The sequence below is a fragment of the Marmota monax genome, unplaced genomic scaffold, assembly GCF_021218885.2.
Source record: "Marmota monax isolate L192 unplaced genomic scaffold, Marmota_monax_Labrador192_F-V1.1 WCK01_AAM20220418_F8-fsc00280, whole genome shotgun sequence".
In the NCBI taxonomy this organism is placed as follows: domain Eukaryota; kingdom Metazoa; phylum Chordata; class Mammalia; order Rodentia; family Sciuridae; genus Marmota; species Marmota monax.
Window position 1 is genome coordinate 220315 of NW_026692080.1, and position 19392 is coordinate 239706.

At 38.0% G+C, this 19392-nt stretch overlaps 1 protein-coding gene across 2 annotated transcripts; it reads left to right on the forward strand.

Annotated features, from left to right (window-relative positions):
- The first annotated feature begins 523 nt into the window (after positions 1-523).
- Zkscan8 (zinc finger with KRAB and SCAN domains 8) lies at positions 524-16188 on the forward strand. 2 transcript variants are annotated; one of them, XM_046459465.2, is made up of 7 exons: positions 524-705; positions 1877-1919; positions 5151-5658; positions 6226-6349; positions 8547-8638; positions 9095-9218; positions 9860-16188. In XM_046459465.2, the coding sequence occupies exons 3-7, from the start codon at positions 5239-5241 to the stop codon at positions 10816-10818; spliced, it is 1719 nt and encodes a 572-aa protein (XP_046315421.1). In that variant the 5' UTR covers positions 524-705; positions 1877-1919; positions 5151-5238; the 3' UTR covers positions 10819-16188. The 2 variants fall into 2 exon arrangements, with proteins under 2 accessions (XP_046315421.1, XP_046315428.1); XM_046459472.2 differs by having other exon boundaries at positions 5154-5658.
- Positions 16189-19392: the final 3204 nt, after the last annotated feature.

Here is a 19392-nt window from a genome sequence, read left to right on the forward strand (position 1 = left end):
TGCAGTTTATGGAGGACTCGATATACTTAAGAAAACAGTAAAATACAAAGTAATGGGCTGTGGTTGTGGCTCAGCGGTAGAGCGCTCGCCTCGCACGTGAGAGACCCTGGGTTCCATCCTCAGCACCACATAAAAATAAACAAAATAAAGATATTGTGTCTATGTATAACTAAAAAATATTAAAAAAAAAAAAAGTAACTAAGAGGGTCAAACTCAAATAAGCGATTAGCATCGCGAAGATCTTTGAAGTACTCCCTTCCCTTCTATTGCCAGCACAGGCCGGCCTTTGCACGCCCTCGGACCTGCCTCTGGGGACCGTTACCCTTGGCAGTCAACGCCTGAGCTGACCAGGGCGCAAGGCACAGGTGACATCCAAATCCGTTAGTAGCCAGGACTTTCACGTACGCAGACGCAGGAGGAGCCCAAGTCACAGTGTAACGCCCTGGAGAAACAAGGTGCTTTGGTCTGCTCAGTCGTCTGACCATAGAGCTGTCAGACCTCCTGGATTCCTAGAGAGCTCCCGGAAGTGCCTTTGGGGCAAGATGCGCGCTGGCCGGTGTAGTACCTCCACAGGTTTGGAAGTTGGTGGCTGGAGGGGCCTGGTCCAACAGTGTTTTTCGTACTGTTTTCTCCACTCCTTTTCTTTGTGTTTGCCCACCCTTTGCAGCCCCCTGACCCCACCCCGCGCAGCCTCTGGAACTCGCGGTGAGTACCGTCGGGCTCCAGGCCGGAGGAAGGGGGTCTCTTTGTGGCCGGAGCAGGCCGCAGCTAACGACAGGCCTGAGGGGTCCGGAGAGGGCGCCTGTGCGGTGGTCGGCGACTGGGGCTGAGTCTCACGCTGAGGGTCCTCTTTAGTTGTTATCTCAGGCGGAATACAAGTCCCCAAACTTTTTGCGAGGTAACCTGTTATGGGGGTTCGCCTTCTTCAGAGCTAGTCGTTTTGTGGTATAATCTTGCCATCGATCTTATTTATCTTAATATAGGGAATTGCCCCGCGTTGTCTTTTTTCCGACTATTTCCATGGTCTGAATTGTTTTTTAACTTAGTAATTTTACTTTTTGGTCTCAATAAAATCTCCGGGTTTGTTTTTTGTTTGTTTTGTTTTGTTTTTTAAAGATCTGTTTTGTTGTAGAAGCCCCAGTTATCCATTTTTGCTGTTAGGTTATTTTCTTTGATGGTGTGTTGACTGAATAATTGAACAAAAGAAACATTTCGACAATTTCAGGATAGTATGGTATCTTATTCAGAATAGTTTATTTAATTTATTAAAGCTAACTTTAGTAGATGCCTGAGAACTCTTTGGGAGGGTCTCATTTCCAAAACTCGAGTCAATAATGAATAATTTTTGTCAGACTACTGTGAGTGGAACCACCATCTCTAAAAACATATTTTGTTGTTTGATTAGTTCTTTTGAGCACGTTTATGGAAGCGTCTGTTTCACAAATGCACACGTTTTGAATTTTTTTGTGCATAAATGTTAAAAGTGGTAGGTGTTAAAACATTTAGCTAACACAATCTAAGATAACCAAAACAAAGTGTTTCCTTTACCTACTTTTCTTGATCTTGCATACCATGCTAGAGTTGGGTTCCCTGTAGAAAGATTCTAAAGGAGATGAGCTATATTACTTATTTGTTAAAAGGCTCCTTGGCAATATATTAGTTTCCTGAGGCTGTCCTAACAGTATCACAAAGTTGATGGCTTAATGATACAGAAGTTTATTCTTTGACAAATAGGGAAACTAGAAATCCAAAATCAAGGTGTCATCGGGACTGTACTTTTCAAGCTTCTGGTTTTTACTAGTAATTGTTGGAATTCCTTGGCTTGCACCTGTGTAACTCTTGTCTCTGTAATCAAATGGCTTTCTTTTATCTGTAGGTCTGTGAAAAGGAGGCCTCTTAAGACATGACTGTCTCCCTCTGTGAGTATCTGAGTCTCTTCCCTTAAAAATATACTAGTCATGTTGGATTAAAGACTCACGTTATTCCAATATAACTGCATCTTAATTTGATTATATCTGCAAAGACCCTAATTCCAAGGAAGGTCACATTTACACATCCCAGAGGTTAGGATGTCTCTTTTCTGGGAATACAATTCAACCCCCAAAAGGTAGCATGTGAAACATAAATGAGAGAAAGAATAACCAAAGATAAGAAGACCAGTTAACCATATCAACCTTAGGCAAGAGATGATACCTATACCAAGGATAGAAACCAGAGATATATGTCCCACAAATACATAGGGCCATGAAATAAGACTCTTTTTGGACCTCAGATTTTTGTTTCTAACCCTTTTATAACAAACCTAGACATATTCTCTGTTAGGTATTATAAATAAAATAAGGTAATGTTCTTTGGTTCTATTAATAAGATAAATCTGTATCCATGAGGAATATACATTTTAAGTTAAGAAGTAAAAACTCCCTAGCAATTAATAATCTACAGTAATGGGAAAGCAGTATACATTTTTATAGAGAGATATAGAGTAGTAAAGAAATAAATAACTTCCAATTCAAGTGGCAGTGTTTTCTCTTACCCTTATCCCATCAGCTCCAGAGAGGCTGAGACAGGAGAATTGTGAGTTCAAAGCCAGCCTTAGCAAAAGCAAGGCACTAAACAACTCAGTGAGACACTGCCTCTAATGTGGCACAGTGGTGGAGTGCCCCTAAATTTAATCCCTAGCCTCCCCTCCCCCGTCCCCCTGTTCCCCCGTTCTCCACCTCTCCACTGCCAAAAGAAGGAAGTTTGAAACAAAGGTGCCAATAGAGGTTTATACAAAGTCATGGTTTTCCCCACACTCAGATGAAGGTTAGTGCTAGATATCTGGCCCAGAAAGTTTCTTCCTGGGGTAAGATCACAAACTCCAGCAGGAGAAGTAGATCCTGGGCTTGTATGTTGGGCAATGAGTAATAACAGAAGGGCACTAGCTATGCTGGGCCCCCTGTCCATTAAAGGAGGCTGGATTTGGATTTGCAAGACAAACTTTTAACTTACCTCAGGAGGGAAATGTAGTTCCTGTCTGTCTCAAAGCCCTGAAGAGGGAAGTGTTTATGTTGTGAATCTCAGTGCTGAAACTTGATGTTTAATGACATGAAGTCATTAAGAAGCAGGTGCTCAAAGATGGAGGTGGGAAGAGGTCATTTGGGCACAAATGAAAATGAAGAGCAAGATTGAAGTTCATGAAATGGAAAACTCAGTGTTGTTAAAATGTCATTTCTAACATTGTTGTCAATATAAGATATCCCTAGCTGAGGTTGTGACTCAGAGGTGGAGCACGTGCCTAGCATATGTGAAGTCCAGGGTTTGATTCTCAGCACCACCTCCCCACCCACCCCTAAAAAAAGAAGAAAGGAAGAGAAAGAAAAGATATTCTTAAAATAAGCTGTACATCAACAAAGATCCAATTCTAGGATTTTTTAACAGAACTGAAAAAGACAAAAACAGTTTCAAAAACAACAAAGTTGCAAGACTCAGACTGCTTGATTTTAAGACTTGAAAATCCACAACAATCTAGACAGTTTTGTATCTGTTAAATTTACATCAAGGGAACAGAATATAGAATCTAGAATTGGACCCACATATCTATAGTCAATTGACTTTTGACAAGAGATATAAAGAGAGTAGATAAAGGATAACCCTTTCTGCAAATGGTGTTAGAACAAATTTATAGAAGTGTGCAAGGGGAAAAAAATAAGAACCCCTATCCATACCTCAAACTCTGAGAAAAAATTAAAATGTAAAACATAAAACTTCTAGAAGAAAATCTTTGCGATTTGAGGTTAAGCAAAAGAGTTCTTAGATAGGACATCAAAAACAGTCCTTAAAAGAAAAAAAAAATATTGAGGAATTAGACTTCAAAAAGAGTACAGATTTGTGTTCTCCAAAGGCCACTATTTAAAGAATAAACGAAAGACATATTTGTAAATCGCATATCACATAAAGAACTTGTATCCAGAATAAATACAGAATTCTCAAAATTTGAAAAAAAAAAACTCCAAGTAGGCAAAAGTTTCCAATAGATACTTCACCAAAGAGAATAAACATGGCAAAATAGCACATAAAATACATAACAAGATGCTCAACATCTACAGGTGGGTAAGGAAGGGCAAAATTTAAATGAGATACTACTACATATAGAATTTCTCATTTTAAAAACACAATTATCAGGTACTGGCAAGGATATGGTGAGCACCTGCATCTCTCATTTATTGTTAGTGCAATACAAAATGTTACAGCCACTTTGAAAAACAGTTTGACACTTGGTTATAAAGTTATACATGTGTTTTTATGACCCAACAATTTTAGTTTTGGACAATTTACCCAAGTGGAAAAGCATTATATTCACATAAAAACTAATGTGCAAATGTGCATAGTGGCTTTATTCATAATCATCAAAAGCTGGAAACCACTCAGATTATCTCTCCATTGGGGAGTGGATAAACATTGATTTGTATAATGAATAAACTACCAGTACATATAACATTGAGTAATTTCAAATGTATTATGCTAAGTGAAAGACTGAAAAGAATATTTACTGTATTTATTTATATTTTAGAATGTTATTGGTGTGTGGGATTCAGTTTTTGCATTATAGATGTTCCTGGAGCATGCAGGTTTCTAGGAGATTCACTGTTCCAAAAAGAATTCTGAAGCTAGACTTGAGGTCCAAAGTAGATTAGTCTTGAGATAGGAGGGAAGTTGGGTGGGCATGGGCATTGATGCTAAATGTTAGGTGGAAGAAAGGAAAGTTCTTCCTCTTGAGCTAGATTATTTGGAAATTAGTCTTATCAATGAGAGAAAGGTTGAAAAAGTATGTAGAAACAGTTTAGTGTAACTGGTGAAATAAAGAATGCTAACAGGGGTTAAAGGACCAGCTGAAGTTAAGCACAGAATTTCAGTTAGTCCAAGTCTCTATGGTTTCCTGCTTTGTTTAACCATCCTTCAAGACCCTACAGAGAAAGCAGAAGGAAGGGATATTTCCAGGGTCAGTTTGGCATGACAGAAGCTTAAGGAAATGTAAGGAGTTATTGCTGGAACATATACATAGTTGAGCCATTAAGTCTGTGTCTTGGGGGTGGAGCTTGTTAAGCTGTCTTAGTCATTATGACTCATAACTTGCTTTAACACTATTTTTTAATTTTCTCTTTCTGAAGAAGTATTCTTGAGGCCCTCAGAAGGTTCTTATCTTAAGAAGGAAAAGAAGGTAGTAAAAACAAGTTTCCCGAGTTTTTCTGGCCCTAAATGGCTACGGAATCAAGAAAGCTTTCTTCAGCCCCATCTCCACCTGACCAGACTCCTGAAGAGGACCTTGTAATCGTCAAGGTAGAGGAAGATCATGATTGGGACCCAGAATCTAGCCTGCATGAAAATAACCCTCCTGGCCAAGAACTATTCCGCCTACGCTTCAGACAATTGTGCTACCAGGAGACTCTAGGACCCCGAGAGGCTCTGATCCAGCTCCGGGCACTTTGCCATCAGTGGCTAAGGCCAGATTTGAATACCAAGGAGCAGATTCTGGAGCTGCTGGTGCTGGAGCAGTTCCTGACTATCCTGCCTGAGGAGCTGCAGACTCTAGTTAAGGAACATCAGTTAGAAAATGGAGAAGAAGTGGTGACCTTATTGGAGGATTTGGAAAAACAGATTGATATACTAGGACGGCCAGTAAGTTGAAGTTGTACATGCTGTGATTGTGGGAGTCCTGGAAACTGGGTAGTTTGTTTTTGTAAAGAGTATAATCCATACTTTATTATCATAACATCCCTACTACTGTACTGTCCCTGTTTGCCAGGTGGGAACCTGAAAAATTTAAGATAGGAAGCTTAAATTATCTTTTTAGGAACACCCAAATAATTAAAAGATGGATCTGAAGTCAGAACTCGGTGTCCCTAGTTCCTCATCAAAAATGATTTTTGCCACTTTATGGCGCTACTTTAGGTAGTAGTTTGTCTTTTTTTTTTTTTTTTTCCTTCCCCTTGCCTGGGAGCATAAAATATTGGTGTTCTGTGTAGTAGTGAGGGCAAAATCTTTTCCCTAAGGACTGAGAAGAAATGCCTTTCTTTCAGTCTAGTTCACATGATTGTATTCTTTGCTACCCCTAGGGGAAAAAAAGAAATCCTACTGTTTCTTCCCAAAGTGTGTATCCCTGAAGATAGGCTGTTGGTCCTCTTATGTTGTTCACTTTGTTTCTCAAAGGGATTTCTTATAATCCAACTGTCCCATTGTTTCTAGGTCCCAGCTCGTGCACATGGACATAGGGTACTCTGGGAGGAAGTGGTTCCTTCAGAATCTGCACCAGAACCTCCAAGTACTCAGCTCCAACCTGTGATAACCCAGCGTAAATCACAGGACAGAGGTGAGGAGTCAGATTTCATAGGAATGAAAAGACACATTTGGGACCTATCTAGTTCCTAGAAAATCAGAAGCTAGAACTACTATTTACAGACCAGCTCAATATCTAAATTTAAATGTTTATCTAGATTTCAAATGCAGGCTGTTAGTCCTAGTGGTAAACTTATGTACAAATTAAAGGATTTAGAGATTTTTAAGTAGTCACACATTTCTATTACCCCAGTGTATTTACAACATAAACATTTTTGAGATTTTGCTCATATCATAATACATCACTTGTGAATATTGAAATATGCATTTCCTCAAACATGTGCATTTCTTAGATAACTACAATAAATTAAACACAGTAGGAATGTAAAAATGATGTAATATTAATCTTGTCCATAGTTCATATTTTGCCAATTGCCCCAATAATTTTTTTTTTGTCCAGTCTAGACCAAAACAAAAAAATACAATTTTCTTTAGTACCCTTTAATTTGACATAGTTTCTCATTCTTTCTTTCTCGTTCATGTTCTTGACAGTTATGAAGAATACAAATATGATGTTTTGTAGAACAGCTACAATTTGGATTCTTGTAATATTTTCTCATGTTTAGGTTCAGGTTGTACATATTTGGCCAGAACACTTCAAAAGTGATGTTGTATTCTTTTCAGGGGTACAACATAAATTTCTCCTATTGGTGATGTTGTCTTTGATGACTTGATTAAAGTTATTCTTGCAAGGTTAATCATTGTAAAGTTACTGATTTTTCCCTTTGCATTAGTAAATAATTTGTGGAGAGGTATGCTTGAGTTTGTGTAATCCTAATCCTCATCAAACTTTTGCTTCTTAAAAAATACTAGTTTTGGTATTCATTGATGCTTCTTTACTGAGTGATTACTAAGCTGGTTAGAAAAATGATGATTTTCTTTTTTTAACTGTCACTCCTTCTACGTTTATTTTTTGTTTATTTTAAGAGCGCATTTTCTTCTTTTGTTATCAGCATAGACTCATAAATTTTTATTTATCCCATAAATATTCTGTTATAGTCTTTCAATTGATGCTTGCATCATCTCAGATTTGGCCAGAGTAGGCCTCATGATTCTGTCTCCTATAGCCTTTTGACATTTCACTGTCATTTTTTGAGAATTTACTTACTTTCTTGAAGAATAATATGTTTCAATCTCATTTTCCCCTGCAGTACATTTTTTCTTTATTTTTTAGTTTTAGGTGGACACAACATCTTTATTTTTATGTGGTGCTGAGAATCGAACCCAGTGCCTCACACATGCTAGGCAAGCATGCTACCACTTGAGCCACATCCTCAGCCCACATTAAGGGTTTTTTAATTATTATTATTTATTTATTTTTATTTTTTTTTTTTTTTTGGAACTGGGGGGTCAAACCCAGGGCTTTGTGAATGCAAGGCAGACGCTTTGCCACTGAGCTACATCCCAGCCCACATTTTTTCATATATGTGGTTTATATTTCAAAAGAAGCATAGAAGCTCGATTACTAGTATAATTCTTACCTGAAGAATAAAAGCCTATTACTCAAGACACAGCCTATGTTTAATTTGGTAATAAGTGGTCTCATATCCAGTGGAAGTAGAGACTGGCAACTATGGTACACATTTCAGAAAGGTAATTGAGTTAATAGAGATAGATTGTTTTTCATTTTTAGTTTGCTAGGAGGTTAGGACTTAAAGGAGTACTATTCACAAGCACAAAGATATTAGTTTGGGTGATAGAGAAAAAATTGAAAGGGAATTTCTGTTAGGAAACCAGTATGCTTTTTTTTCTTTTTTTTAATTACAGGGGAGGAAGTGGGGTTTGAAATAAGGGGCATTTTACCACTGAGCTACATCCTAGTCCTTTTTATTTTTTATTTGAGATAGGATCTTGCTGAGCTGAGGCTGGCCTCAAGCTTGTGATCCTCCTGCGTTAGCCTCCTAAATAGTTGGAATTATAGGTGTGTACCACCACCCTGAGATCCACTTTATATTTTTGAGCATGACTTTAGGCTGCATTTAAGGACATCAAAGTGCAGGTGTTTTGTGGGCAACTGTAGGTATGAGCCAAGAGTCTAAGATATCAGCATTCTACATGCAAAATCTTCAGCATGCATATATGCTGAAATACAAATAATTTGGAATGGTTAAATACCAGCTCCCAGACCCATAGGACAAGACTGGTCTCATTTATAACTCCTTTCTCCTCAGCCCTGTCTGCTTCCCAGAATCCTACCTCTTCCCAAAAAGGAAGTTCCAGAGACAAGGAGGTAACAGCTACACTTCTCACAGCAGGGTTCCAGGTACGTTGCATGTTTCTTCTCACTAAATCCCCATAGCTCTGGTTAGCATCTGCCCTAAATTTGGACTGTCTGTAGTAATACCTATTCAAGAACTTACCTGGGCTAGGGTTGTGGTTGTGGCTCAGTGGTAGAGTGTTTGCCTAGCACATGTGAGGCACTGGGTTTGTTTTCAGCACCTCTCACACACACAAAAATAAATAAATAAATAAAAAATAAAGGCATTATGTCCATTTACAACTAAAAAAAAAATTTTTTTTTTAAAAAGAGCTTACCCAAATTCTTTTGCACAGTGATAAATTTAACAATGAATATAGCATATTTCCCTTTTCCCAGCTGTTCACATCCCTTATCACGGTTCATTTCCATTACTTAATACATTGGTAGGTCTCTCTTACATTCTAGACTTGGGCTGTGAAACAGTTGTATGCCCCAAATGAAGATCTTGTTTTGTTTCAGACTTTGGAGAAGATTGAAGATATGGCTGTGTCCCTTATTCGAGAGGAGTGGCTTCTTGATCCATCACAGAAGGATCTGAGTAGAGATAATAGGCCCGAGAATTACAGAAATATGTTCTCCCTGGGTAAGGAGAGCTTATGAATATCATTTAAGTTTTTTTGTTTGTTATATACGTGATATCTATGAGCTTTCTGGGAAATATAGTTGAGTTGAAATTCAGGATTCATCAGAAAGGGATACAACATTAAGCCTCCTTGAGGTTTAAAACTTAAACCTTTCTTCTCTAATACACAAATTCCTCATAGTTTGTACCTGGGTCTTGGTCCAGTTGGAAATTGACATCTCACTAGTGCTCTCTTAGTTCATGTATTTTTTTCCCTCCCAATTCTCGTAGGATCCTGACATAGATTCTCACATAAACCTTCCTTTTCATGAATGAGGTATTTGCCCATTTCTGTGCCATTCATTAAACCTTTTAGTAGTTCCATGTTCCTTCCCACTTCTTACTTGATTCCTTCCCAACTCCTGTCCCCCATCAGTAATCCTCTTTTTTTGTTCATGGCACCCCTTCCCAATTGGCCTATGGTACTTCTGTGTGATCCTGCACATCTTCCCCCTGTTATAAGCCATTTTGGAGACTAAAGTTTTGTATTTACTTGTATTATTCCATATATATTTTCCTTTTCTCCTATCTTCAATTCCTTTCTTCCAGCTTAGAGAATAGGAAATAACATTGGCTTAATGTTTATTATACTTTTATTTCAGGTGTTGAGACCAGGAATGAGAACAAGGAATTAGCTTCAAAACAGGTAATATCTACTGGAGTTCAACCACATGGAGAGACAGCTGCCAAATACAACGGGGATGTTATCAGGGGTCTTGAGCATGGAGAAACCCAAGACCTAGGCAAATTAGAGAGGCAGCAGGGAAATCCCACGCAAGAGAGACGACATAAGTGTGATGAATGTGGGAAGAGCTTTGCTCAGAGCTCAGGCCTTGTTCGCCACTGGAGAATCCACACTGGGGAGAAACCCTATCAGTGTAACGTGTGTGGTAAAGCCTTCAGTTATAGGTCCGCCCTTCTTTCCCATCAGGATATCCACAACAAAGTAAAACGTTATCACTGTAAGGAGTGTGGTAAAGCCTTCAGTCAAAACACAGGACTGATCCTGCACCAGAGAATCCACACTGGGGAGAAGCCATATCAGTGTAATCAGTGTGGGAAGGCTTTCAGTCAGAGTGCAGGCCTTATTCTACATCAAAGAATCCACAGTGGGGAGAGACCCTATGAATGTAATGAATGTGGGAAAGCTTTCAGTCATAGCTCACACCTCATTGGACATCAGAGAATCCACACTGGGGAGAAGCCCTATGAGTGTGATGAGTGTGGGAAAACCTTCAGGCGGAGCTCACATCTTATTGGCCATCAGAGAAGCCACACTGGGGAGAAGCCCTACAAATGCAGTGAGTGTGGGAGGGCCTTCAGTCAAAAGTCAGGCCTTATTGAACATCAGAGAATCCACACTGGAGAAAGACCCTATAAATGTAAAGAATGTGGGAAAGCTTTTAATGGGAACACTGGCCTCATTCAACATCTGAGAATCCATACAGGGGAGAAGCCCTACCAATGCAGTGAGTGTGGGAAAGCCTTTATTCAGAGGTCAAGTCTCATACGACATCAGAGAATCCATAGTGGAGAAAAATCTGAATCCTTAGGAGTTTAGGAAAAGCTTCGGTCACAGTTTGAACATTTTTCAACATTAGACAAACCACACACTGGTGGAGAGGTCTTTCATTTAGTAAAAAAGGCAGAAAGTTCATCATCATCATTTAGTAGCAGAATTTATAGTGATGTCAAAGATAGAATAGCTCTTCAGTAGTTTGGGCCCAGTGCCTTGACACCCAGGTTGATTAGCTTGATTGTCTTTGGTGATATCTAATGGAGTAGAGCTCCCAACAGCCTAATACTATCTTAGAAATTAAAATAGCATTAGAGCAATTTATTTGTCATGGCTTGAGGCACTAAACTTTGTCTTTTGGGTGAGTAACTATAGTTTTAAGAGAGGCTGCTACTCCTAATTCCTCTGCTTCCCATGGCCTGTGATCCCCTTCTCTCATTTATTCCCCTCAAGGTGCCCTTGTACTGCTAATCTGATCCAAGAAGCTGCTGCAGCATCTAAAACAGCCTCTTTGTGAGATTTATATTTATATTTAGCTTTCTAAGATCCTAGTTCTAGGGAAATTTTACAGACACTTAATGTGTTTCTTTTTTTTATTCTAATGTTCCTTCTAGTTGATGAAAATCTATATTCCCATGCAAACTCAAAATGCTATATTTTTAACAGCACTCCAGCATTTTTCTTCATTTATCACCTTTACTGACTCCACTAAATCACTGAGCATCTGTACGTATCCTTCACCACCCCCAGTCCCAGTACCTGTGTCAGCAAAGGAAGTGGACGCATTAGATGGTTGTGAGAGTGATGCAGAGAAAGAGGTGAGTGGAGGCTCAGCCTGGCTTTTCTTGAGCTTGGATAGTTACACCTTGGTGACTTCTGATTCTCCTTCCACCTCCCCACTCTACCCTGATACAAAAAGTATTTGCACTCTCTTAGTTATGACATCACATAGGATAAAGAGGAGACAGCTGATGCTTGAAGAAAGAATCCTTAAAAAGAATAGGCATCATCCCTTCTGGCCCATTACAGTGCCACTCTCTTAGGTTCCTATTAATCTTCACCAACTCCCTGAATAGATTGTCTGTCATTCTTATCATTACTCTGGACCTACCTCCTTATACAACCTCGGCACCTCATTTATCATTTCTCATCTGTTAATTCCCATTTGTTTGTATAACTTATATATCCACAATGGTAATTTGTTAAATACCGTACCTCACAATTCCTCGTTCTTCTGAGTTCTGATGTTGTCCATCAGTAATCGTGTCTGTAATCTACCAATAAAGACACTATTAAATTTATCATCACCAGGCATTGTATTTCATCTTTCAGGCTTTTGGTAAACCAAGGGATACTGTGTAAAGTAAAGAGACTGGTACAAAGTAACGTGCCAAATTTGATGCATTCTACATAGGATGTCCTTTAAACTAGGTAGTTTACTTATTCTAAGTACTATATTCCAAGAGTTCTCTTCCTCTAAATATTTGGAACATTCTTAGAATTCCCATTTAATAAACTATACAAGAAAACCCTCTATTAGTCTTAGTCTTTTATTTCTTTTATTCACCAGGCTTTGAATTGAATAACTTGCTTTTCAAAATTAACCTTCAAACTTGAAATTATTAATTACATTAAGTCTATTCAGAAGACAGTTATATGGGTTCTGATGAAAACTCCAAGAGAAATAATGCAGTTTCACACTGTAACAATCCTGAAAAAGGATAATAATCGTGTTGGTTTATGATTGATATGTTAAAAAGCCAATCATAAAACCTTACCTCAAAGATGCACACCTTTGGAACAATCAGAAATTTCTTCTCTATAACATTCCTCTCTACCTCCCTATAGCCCACCTTGAGTATCTACAACATGAAGATTATTATCTGCATTTATTTCATTAAACCATCAGTACCTTCGTATCACCAGTCATCCTAGTTTGTTTGGTTAACTTCTTCAGAACAGTTCATTTTGTTATCCTTTCTTTTCTTCTCTTTTGGTACTAGAGACTGAACCCAAGGGCACTAAGCCTCATCCCCAGCCTTTTTTAATATTTTATTTAGAGACAGGGTTTCGCTGAGTTACTTAGGGCCTTGCTAAGTTGCTGAGACTGGCTTTGAACTCCTGATCTCCTGCCTCAGCCTTGTGAGCTACTGGGATTACAGGTGCACCACCATGCCCAGTTCTTCTTATTCTATTTTCTTATTCTCTTTTTCTTTCCTTTTTTTTTTTTTTTAACTTATAGATGACCATTCCTAATTCCTGTACTTTAAATTTCAACAAACCAGAAACAAGTCTGATTGTGTCTAGATCCTTGCTTTCTGTTTCAGTTGTGCCTTACCCTTTGTAAGATACTAATTCTGCATGGCATCAGTGCTACCTTGTGTGCATAGGATGGGTATGTTAGAAGGAAAATACACATTTGTGCACACATACGTATGTACCCATACACTCCTCTTACATATTTTAGGAAAACACTTGCCTTCAATTCTAAAACAAAGCTCTTTTAACCGAGCAACATAATAAAATGTTTATAAGTATACTAGCCAATGTTTCTTTAGATATCAGTACCCAGAGTAGTGTGTAGCCAGATTACTTAAACCTCAGAATTACTGAGCATCTGGCAGAAATTCAGAGAAAAAAAAAATAGTACAACTAGGAATGTTAGTGTTAAACTGGGGTGAATTTGAGAAAAGATTGTCACTTGAAAGAATTACCAAAGCCGATTAATCCGGGTGTGCTGGTGCATGCCTGTAATCCCACTGAGGCAGGAGAATCACAGATTCAAAGCCAGCCTCAGCAACTTAGACCCTGTTTTCAAAAAAATGAAAAGCACTAGGGGTATGGCTCAGTGGAAAAGCACCCTGGGTTCACTTCTCAGTATGGCCTCCCAAAAAATGCTGATTCGGCATATTATATAGAAATAGCCAAGTGATTTAAGATTAGATTCTTTGAAGATATAAGTAAAAGTCATTCTTTGTCTCAAGTTCTCTTACCACTCAAATATTTAAAAAAAAAAAAATTTTAGTTGTAGATGAACACAATACCTTTATTTTTATGTGGTGCTGAGGATTAAACCCAGTGCCTTCCACATGTGAGGTGAGCACTCAAACCACTGAGCTACAACATCATTTTGAACTTTTAACTCTGAATTACGTATATTATGCTCCTTTATCTGCAGATTCTGTTTTTATGCTCTTAATCTGAAATGAACTATTCATCAGTGCTTTCTTTCATCCTCAGTTTCTAGTTTTAGGAACTGGCATGATAAGGTGGTTCTTCCATAACTCTTTTGCCATCCAACGTAGTCCAAGGAGAGGTATCTTAGGTTTCAAAGACTTTCCCCATGAGGCAAGGTAGCAGTGCTAGAATAGTTGATTCACTTACGAAGCTGCTTAGCTTTACTCTTGGTTCTAAGTCTCCATATAATAGCTGGCATTTATTGAGTACTTACTTTGTGCCCAACCCTATGTTAAGCATTTCTCCTGCTTATGATAGTTATTGTTATATGCTCCATTTTATAGATAATTAATGGAGGAAGAGAAAGCTGAACATTAAAAGACATGTATCCCTGGTAATAAAAGGTACTGAGTAAATGCCAGCATAGGTACTGGTATAGTACAAATTCATTATAATAACTAGAAAATTGGTTGAAAAATACCATTTTGGTTTATACTTTCTTTAAATGTTGGTTCTCTTGATGCTTTTTAGTTCTTGAAAGCTAAATTATATAAATAAAATCTTTAAAAGAGTAACTGGGAAAATAAAGCAATAATAACTTAGATTCAAACACATTTCTTCAAATTGCCTAAGGGAAAGTAGAATTATGGAGGGAAATGAAACCTTCAGTGTCCCAGGCTGGGGAGATAGATTGCTAGGATGACAATAGTAAGTTTATCAAAAGCATGAAATGTAAAGAACCTTCAACTTCTTTGCCCATTTCCAGCAACCATTTTGTTTCTCTTCTCAACCCTGGTTTTCCAGATATCATTCATTTTTTAACCCATTTTCTCCTTGATTTATTAGTAAAATTTCTCCTTATTAGCTTTAATACTCACCATATTGAAATGTCCTTAGACTCTCCAGTGGATAAATAGAAAGGCTTTTTTTAACTTTTTTTTCTTCTTATAGTTCTTGTCCTTTTTAGTCTCCTTTATCTTTGATATTATTGAATCTCTCCTGCACCTCAGGGATACTCTTCTCCTTTGGTTTGTGGGATCCTTTTAGATTGTTTTTATTCAATATCTGGCTTTTCTTTGTTAGTCTCTTCATTTTTCCTCCGTTCTACTGAAAATAATGTCTTACTGCTTTTTCTATATCCCTATTTTTCTCTCTTGTTTTCTTTGTATATTTGAGTGGCTTCCTGTTTTCCACCCTGTGTGCCATCTCACAATTTTTGGAATTTTCCAGTTACCTGTACAACTTGATATTTGAAAACAAAACTCATCACTCTTCTGAACCAGTCTCCATTTTCTTTTCAAATGGGTATCATTGCTTAACTGCTTTGCCCTGAAGAGACTCATTACCTTTCCTATTTTTTATCCCAACGTTGGAATTACCTTTTCATCATTTTTTGCTCTCCAATCTCCTTATCCAAAGTCTTGCTGTTGACTCAATTTTTAGTTGATGTTCTCTTTGAATCATGATCTTTTACATTTCTGCCATCCCTTTATGGCTTTCCATGAAGATCCACATAATGTAAGGCCCAAGTACTGTAATTCTTTCTTTTCAATTTCCTGGTCCTCAAAATTCCCATCTTGTATAAATCTTCTAAAATGATCTTCCAAACTCCATTTTCATAATGATTTATTGTTTATTCAGTACCCAGCAGGTAATTCTTGTCAGAACAGTGATGTTCCATTACACCATAATGGTATAGAATGGTTCTAGAACACCATAATGGTGTTCTCCATTACCTTGCCCTCCATATTTAAATGCCTTCAGTCTTCATTATTCCCTAGCATGTTCATCTTGATTCACCACATTTAAACTTCCTGTAGCCTTCTACTGTTGTCTTAAAACCCTTGCCTTTGTGCCTTTCTCATGCTGTTCTTTTTGCTTACATTAATCTTTGGCCCCTGCTCATGTTCATCAGTCCCTTCAAAGGCTTCCTTTGTATCGTCTGAATGAGCTCTTCCTAATTTGACTTCACTTCACACTGAGACCTCCCTTATTCTGTGCTGCCTCAGCATTTATGTTCTGAGTTTGTACTGTGATCCATGCACTTACTAATATATTGCTCTGTAATTATTTTCTAGCATACTGTATTGTAATTTCACACTTGTATTTATTTTCAAAATTACATTGTAAGCTCCTTGAGGGCAGGAATCAGTGACTTTCATGTTTGTATTGCTGCACCCCCTAGTGCCTAGTACAGTGCTGAGCACGTAGGCGTTTAATAAATGCTTGTTGAATTACTGTGTGGATTATTTTTGGTACTATAGGAATTTTTAAGTAGTTTTCAAGGATGTATCTTACTGGCTTTTGTGCTCAAGAAGAAAAGAAGATCTGCTTGACTTAAGAGTAAAGCCAAAAAATCCAACTCTAGGCGAGTATAGTGAAAAGTTGAAGTTTGAAGCTCTCCATTTGCTTGGCAAGACTTATTTATGGGTAAAGAAAGAAAATAGGAAACACTAAAGACTATTGTGTTAAAGTTATAATTGTAAAATTGTTTGAGAATAGGCTTTTGTATCTCAGGTTAGAGCTTCAGCAGTTATTGGGAGATATTTAATGTTTTTTGGTTGTATCATTGGTAGAAACCTGGGATGCTACTGGTATATAGTGAATAGAAGCCAGGGATGCTGTCAAACATACATTCCCAGGACAGCCTCCGCAGCAAAAAAAAAAAAAAAAAATCAACCCCAAAATGTTTAATACCAAGGTTCAGAGGCCTCACTTTATTTATATTTAGGGAAATGGGAGAAAGAAGAGATATGAAATACTAGCATTACAACTAATGAAAAGTTAGCTATACCAAGCTTTAAAAGAATCTTATGTTTACTTTATAGTAAGATTATTGAAGAAAACAGAGACTTAATGTTTGTAATTCACAGCAACATGTGTCAGGTATTGATAACAAAAATTTAATGCATTTTTTCTTTGAAAGTAATTGTATTTATGGGGTGTCATTTCAATACATGTATACAGTGTGTAATAATCATATCAGGGTAATTGGTATATTGTCACTTCAGGCATTTATAATTTTTTGTGTTGAAGACAATCAAAATACTATTAGCTATTTTGAAATAGTCAATTTATTGATGTCAATAATATTTTCTACTGCTATAGAACTAGAAGTTGTTTCAGGACTGGAGATGGAACTCAGGGGTAGAGCACTTGCCTAGCATATGTACAAGGCCCTGGTTGCAATACCCAGTACCATAAAATAAAGAGAAGAGAAAAAAGCACTCCTATCCAATTGCACCCCTATGTCCCTTGTGATATTTTAAAGTTACTTCAACATCAAATCTGCCAACATCCCTATTATAAGAATTGCAGGAGTAAATCTAATTTAAGCCTTCACATATGGGCTTATTACCATAGTATCAAATGTCGGGGCTATCTTCAGTAAGGAGAAAAAGAATGCTGTAAATTATCAAAGATTTATCTTTGGTCACAGTATACAATCCTCAACAATCCCTCCGGTAGCCACTAAACAGGAAAATTACTGACTCTCCAAGAAAATCACAAACCAGAATGTCATTTGCTACATAAAACCCATTCTCATAAAGTTTTTAATACATTGTTAATCCTACTTAGAAGGCACAAGTGTCGAAGGAAATGTGATTCCCTAAATTAAATAGTAAGCAAGACTTTAAAAGCTAGTCTTTTTGCAGGTGGAACTCGAATCCAGATTTCCTGAAGCTTTTCCCCATTTCACTTTTGGCTGGTTATACCCCAAGGTTGTCCCTATATTATGTTCTTATTTCAAGTTTTGTCATAGGATGGATTAAAACTTGGTGACTGCACCTGAATATTTCATTTTAGGAAGTTTCTATGCCCAAACCAGCATACTGAGTGTGGTGTCAAGTTAAATTCCTTCATAAATAAATGAGTAGCCTGAGAGATTTCTGCAGTAATGGAGTTATGTTTTGAAAGTTCTACACTCACGCTTAGTCCATCATATGGAAAAAGAACACAGGATATACAGTGTCGACTACCAGGTAACTAATAATGAAGACAAGATGTTGTGTTGTCCCAGTTGTCCATTTAAGGGGATCCTACAGAGCTGCACCAGAGACATTTCCCAGCTGCAGTGCCTTTAAATTCCAAAACTCAAGGGTGGTCCTACTCAGGGTAAAACTCAAGAAAGTAAAAACTACTTTCCTGAGAGGCCTTGCCAGTGACCTAGGTCAGAGGCACTCCTGGGCAGGACCCAGTCTTAGAGCCATTGCAAGGAAAAGGACCCAACATCCTTGGGCGAATGTAGGCCATACCCAGAGATTTCCAGGCTCCTTCACCTCCCTGGAGGTGCCAGAGAGTCTTCCACCTAGCAGAGAAGCCTGGGAACTCATTGCTGCTCTTCTTCAGATATGGTGTGGGAAGGCAACAAGGGGAGGGGTTTGGGTGGGCATTCTTCTTCTGTACCTCTCAGGTCATATTCAAGATTGCCCAGGCTAGAACTTGTAGAGTGTGCTGATAGCTGAGCCAGGCTCTTATCTTAGATCCAGTTCCCAGCCTTTGTGTCAGAGTCCAAGGCTCTTAGTGACCCTACTGTCTTTTCTAATGGGGCTAAATTCCGGGTGGAGTGGGTGAATGGAGATGTTATTTTCTCCTTGTCTAGGTCCTCCACTCTTCCCTGCATTGATTTTGTGTGTTGTTCTTCTTTGTAAAATGTCCTTCTGAATTTGGTTTTATCATTGTTATGTTGAAGTTACAGGGAAAGGAAGATCAGAGATAAAATGCCATTTTTATCATATCAAGAGTGCATTCTGACAACTTAACCTCTGTTGAGACAGTTTGTAACATGGAAAGAGGCAGAGGGGGAATCATTATTGTAAGTTGAGTTTGGAGCAAAGTTTTTATCAAGTTTGGAGACAAAATTATGTTTGTTCCCAGGGCATAAGAGAGTGGCTGCAGTCCACTAAGCTCTGTGCATGTTGGTCTGAACTACAAAGGTAGAAAGAGCTGGTGGGAACCAGTAAAGGGTTTACTTTGTCACAATTGTAGAGGGGATATATCATCCCTGTTGCTAAGATAATGTTGCTAAGATACTGTTTTTCCTGCAGGATCAAAGGAGTTTTGTTTTATTTTGTTTTGTTTTGTTTTTAACACCTTCTTCAGAGTAAATAGAATCCTTTCTTCACTGCTCCATTGTCAGCTCAGGAACCACTGAGAAGGAAGCCTCCAGAATCCTACAGCAGATAGCAACAGTAGCTGCTGCAGTGATGGCATTATAACCTGCAATGCCTTTTTCATCCCCATATCTCTTCCAGCTCAAGAAATGTGGATTCTTGTGGGTGGTAAAGCATACCTATCAAATGTTGTTATTGTCATTTTTTTCAGGCTTCTTATCAATTGAATTTTTTTTTTTGCCATTTTTATTCCCATACCCCTTCATCAACCCTATCTGCAAGTCCCCAAAGTTTCTCTTTTTCGATTTAATTAAATACACAAAATCTA

What these genes read in the sequence shown, in the direction of transcription:
- Zkscan8 (XM_046459465.2), top strand. Translation starts at nt 5,239, where the DNA reads ATGGCTACGGAATCAAGAAAGCTTTCTTCAGCCCCATCTCCACCTGAC. An exon ending in TTGATATACTAGGACGGCCA is followed by an intron (nt 5,659 to 6,225) that starts GTAAGTTGAAGT and finishes CATTGTTTCTAG; the next exon opens with GTCCCAGCTCGTGCACATGG. An exon ending in GCGTAAATCACAGGACAGAG is followed by an intron (nt 6,350 to 8,546) that starts GTGAGGAGTCAG and finishes CTTTCTCCTCAG; the next exon opens with CCCTGTCTGCTTCCCAGAAT.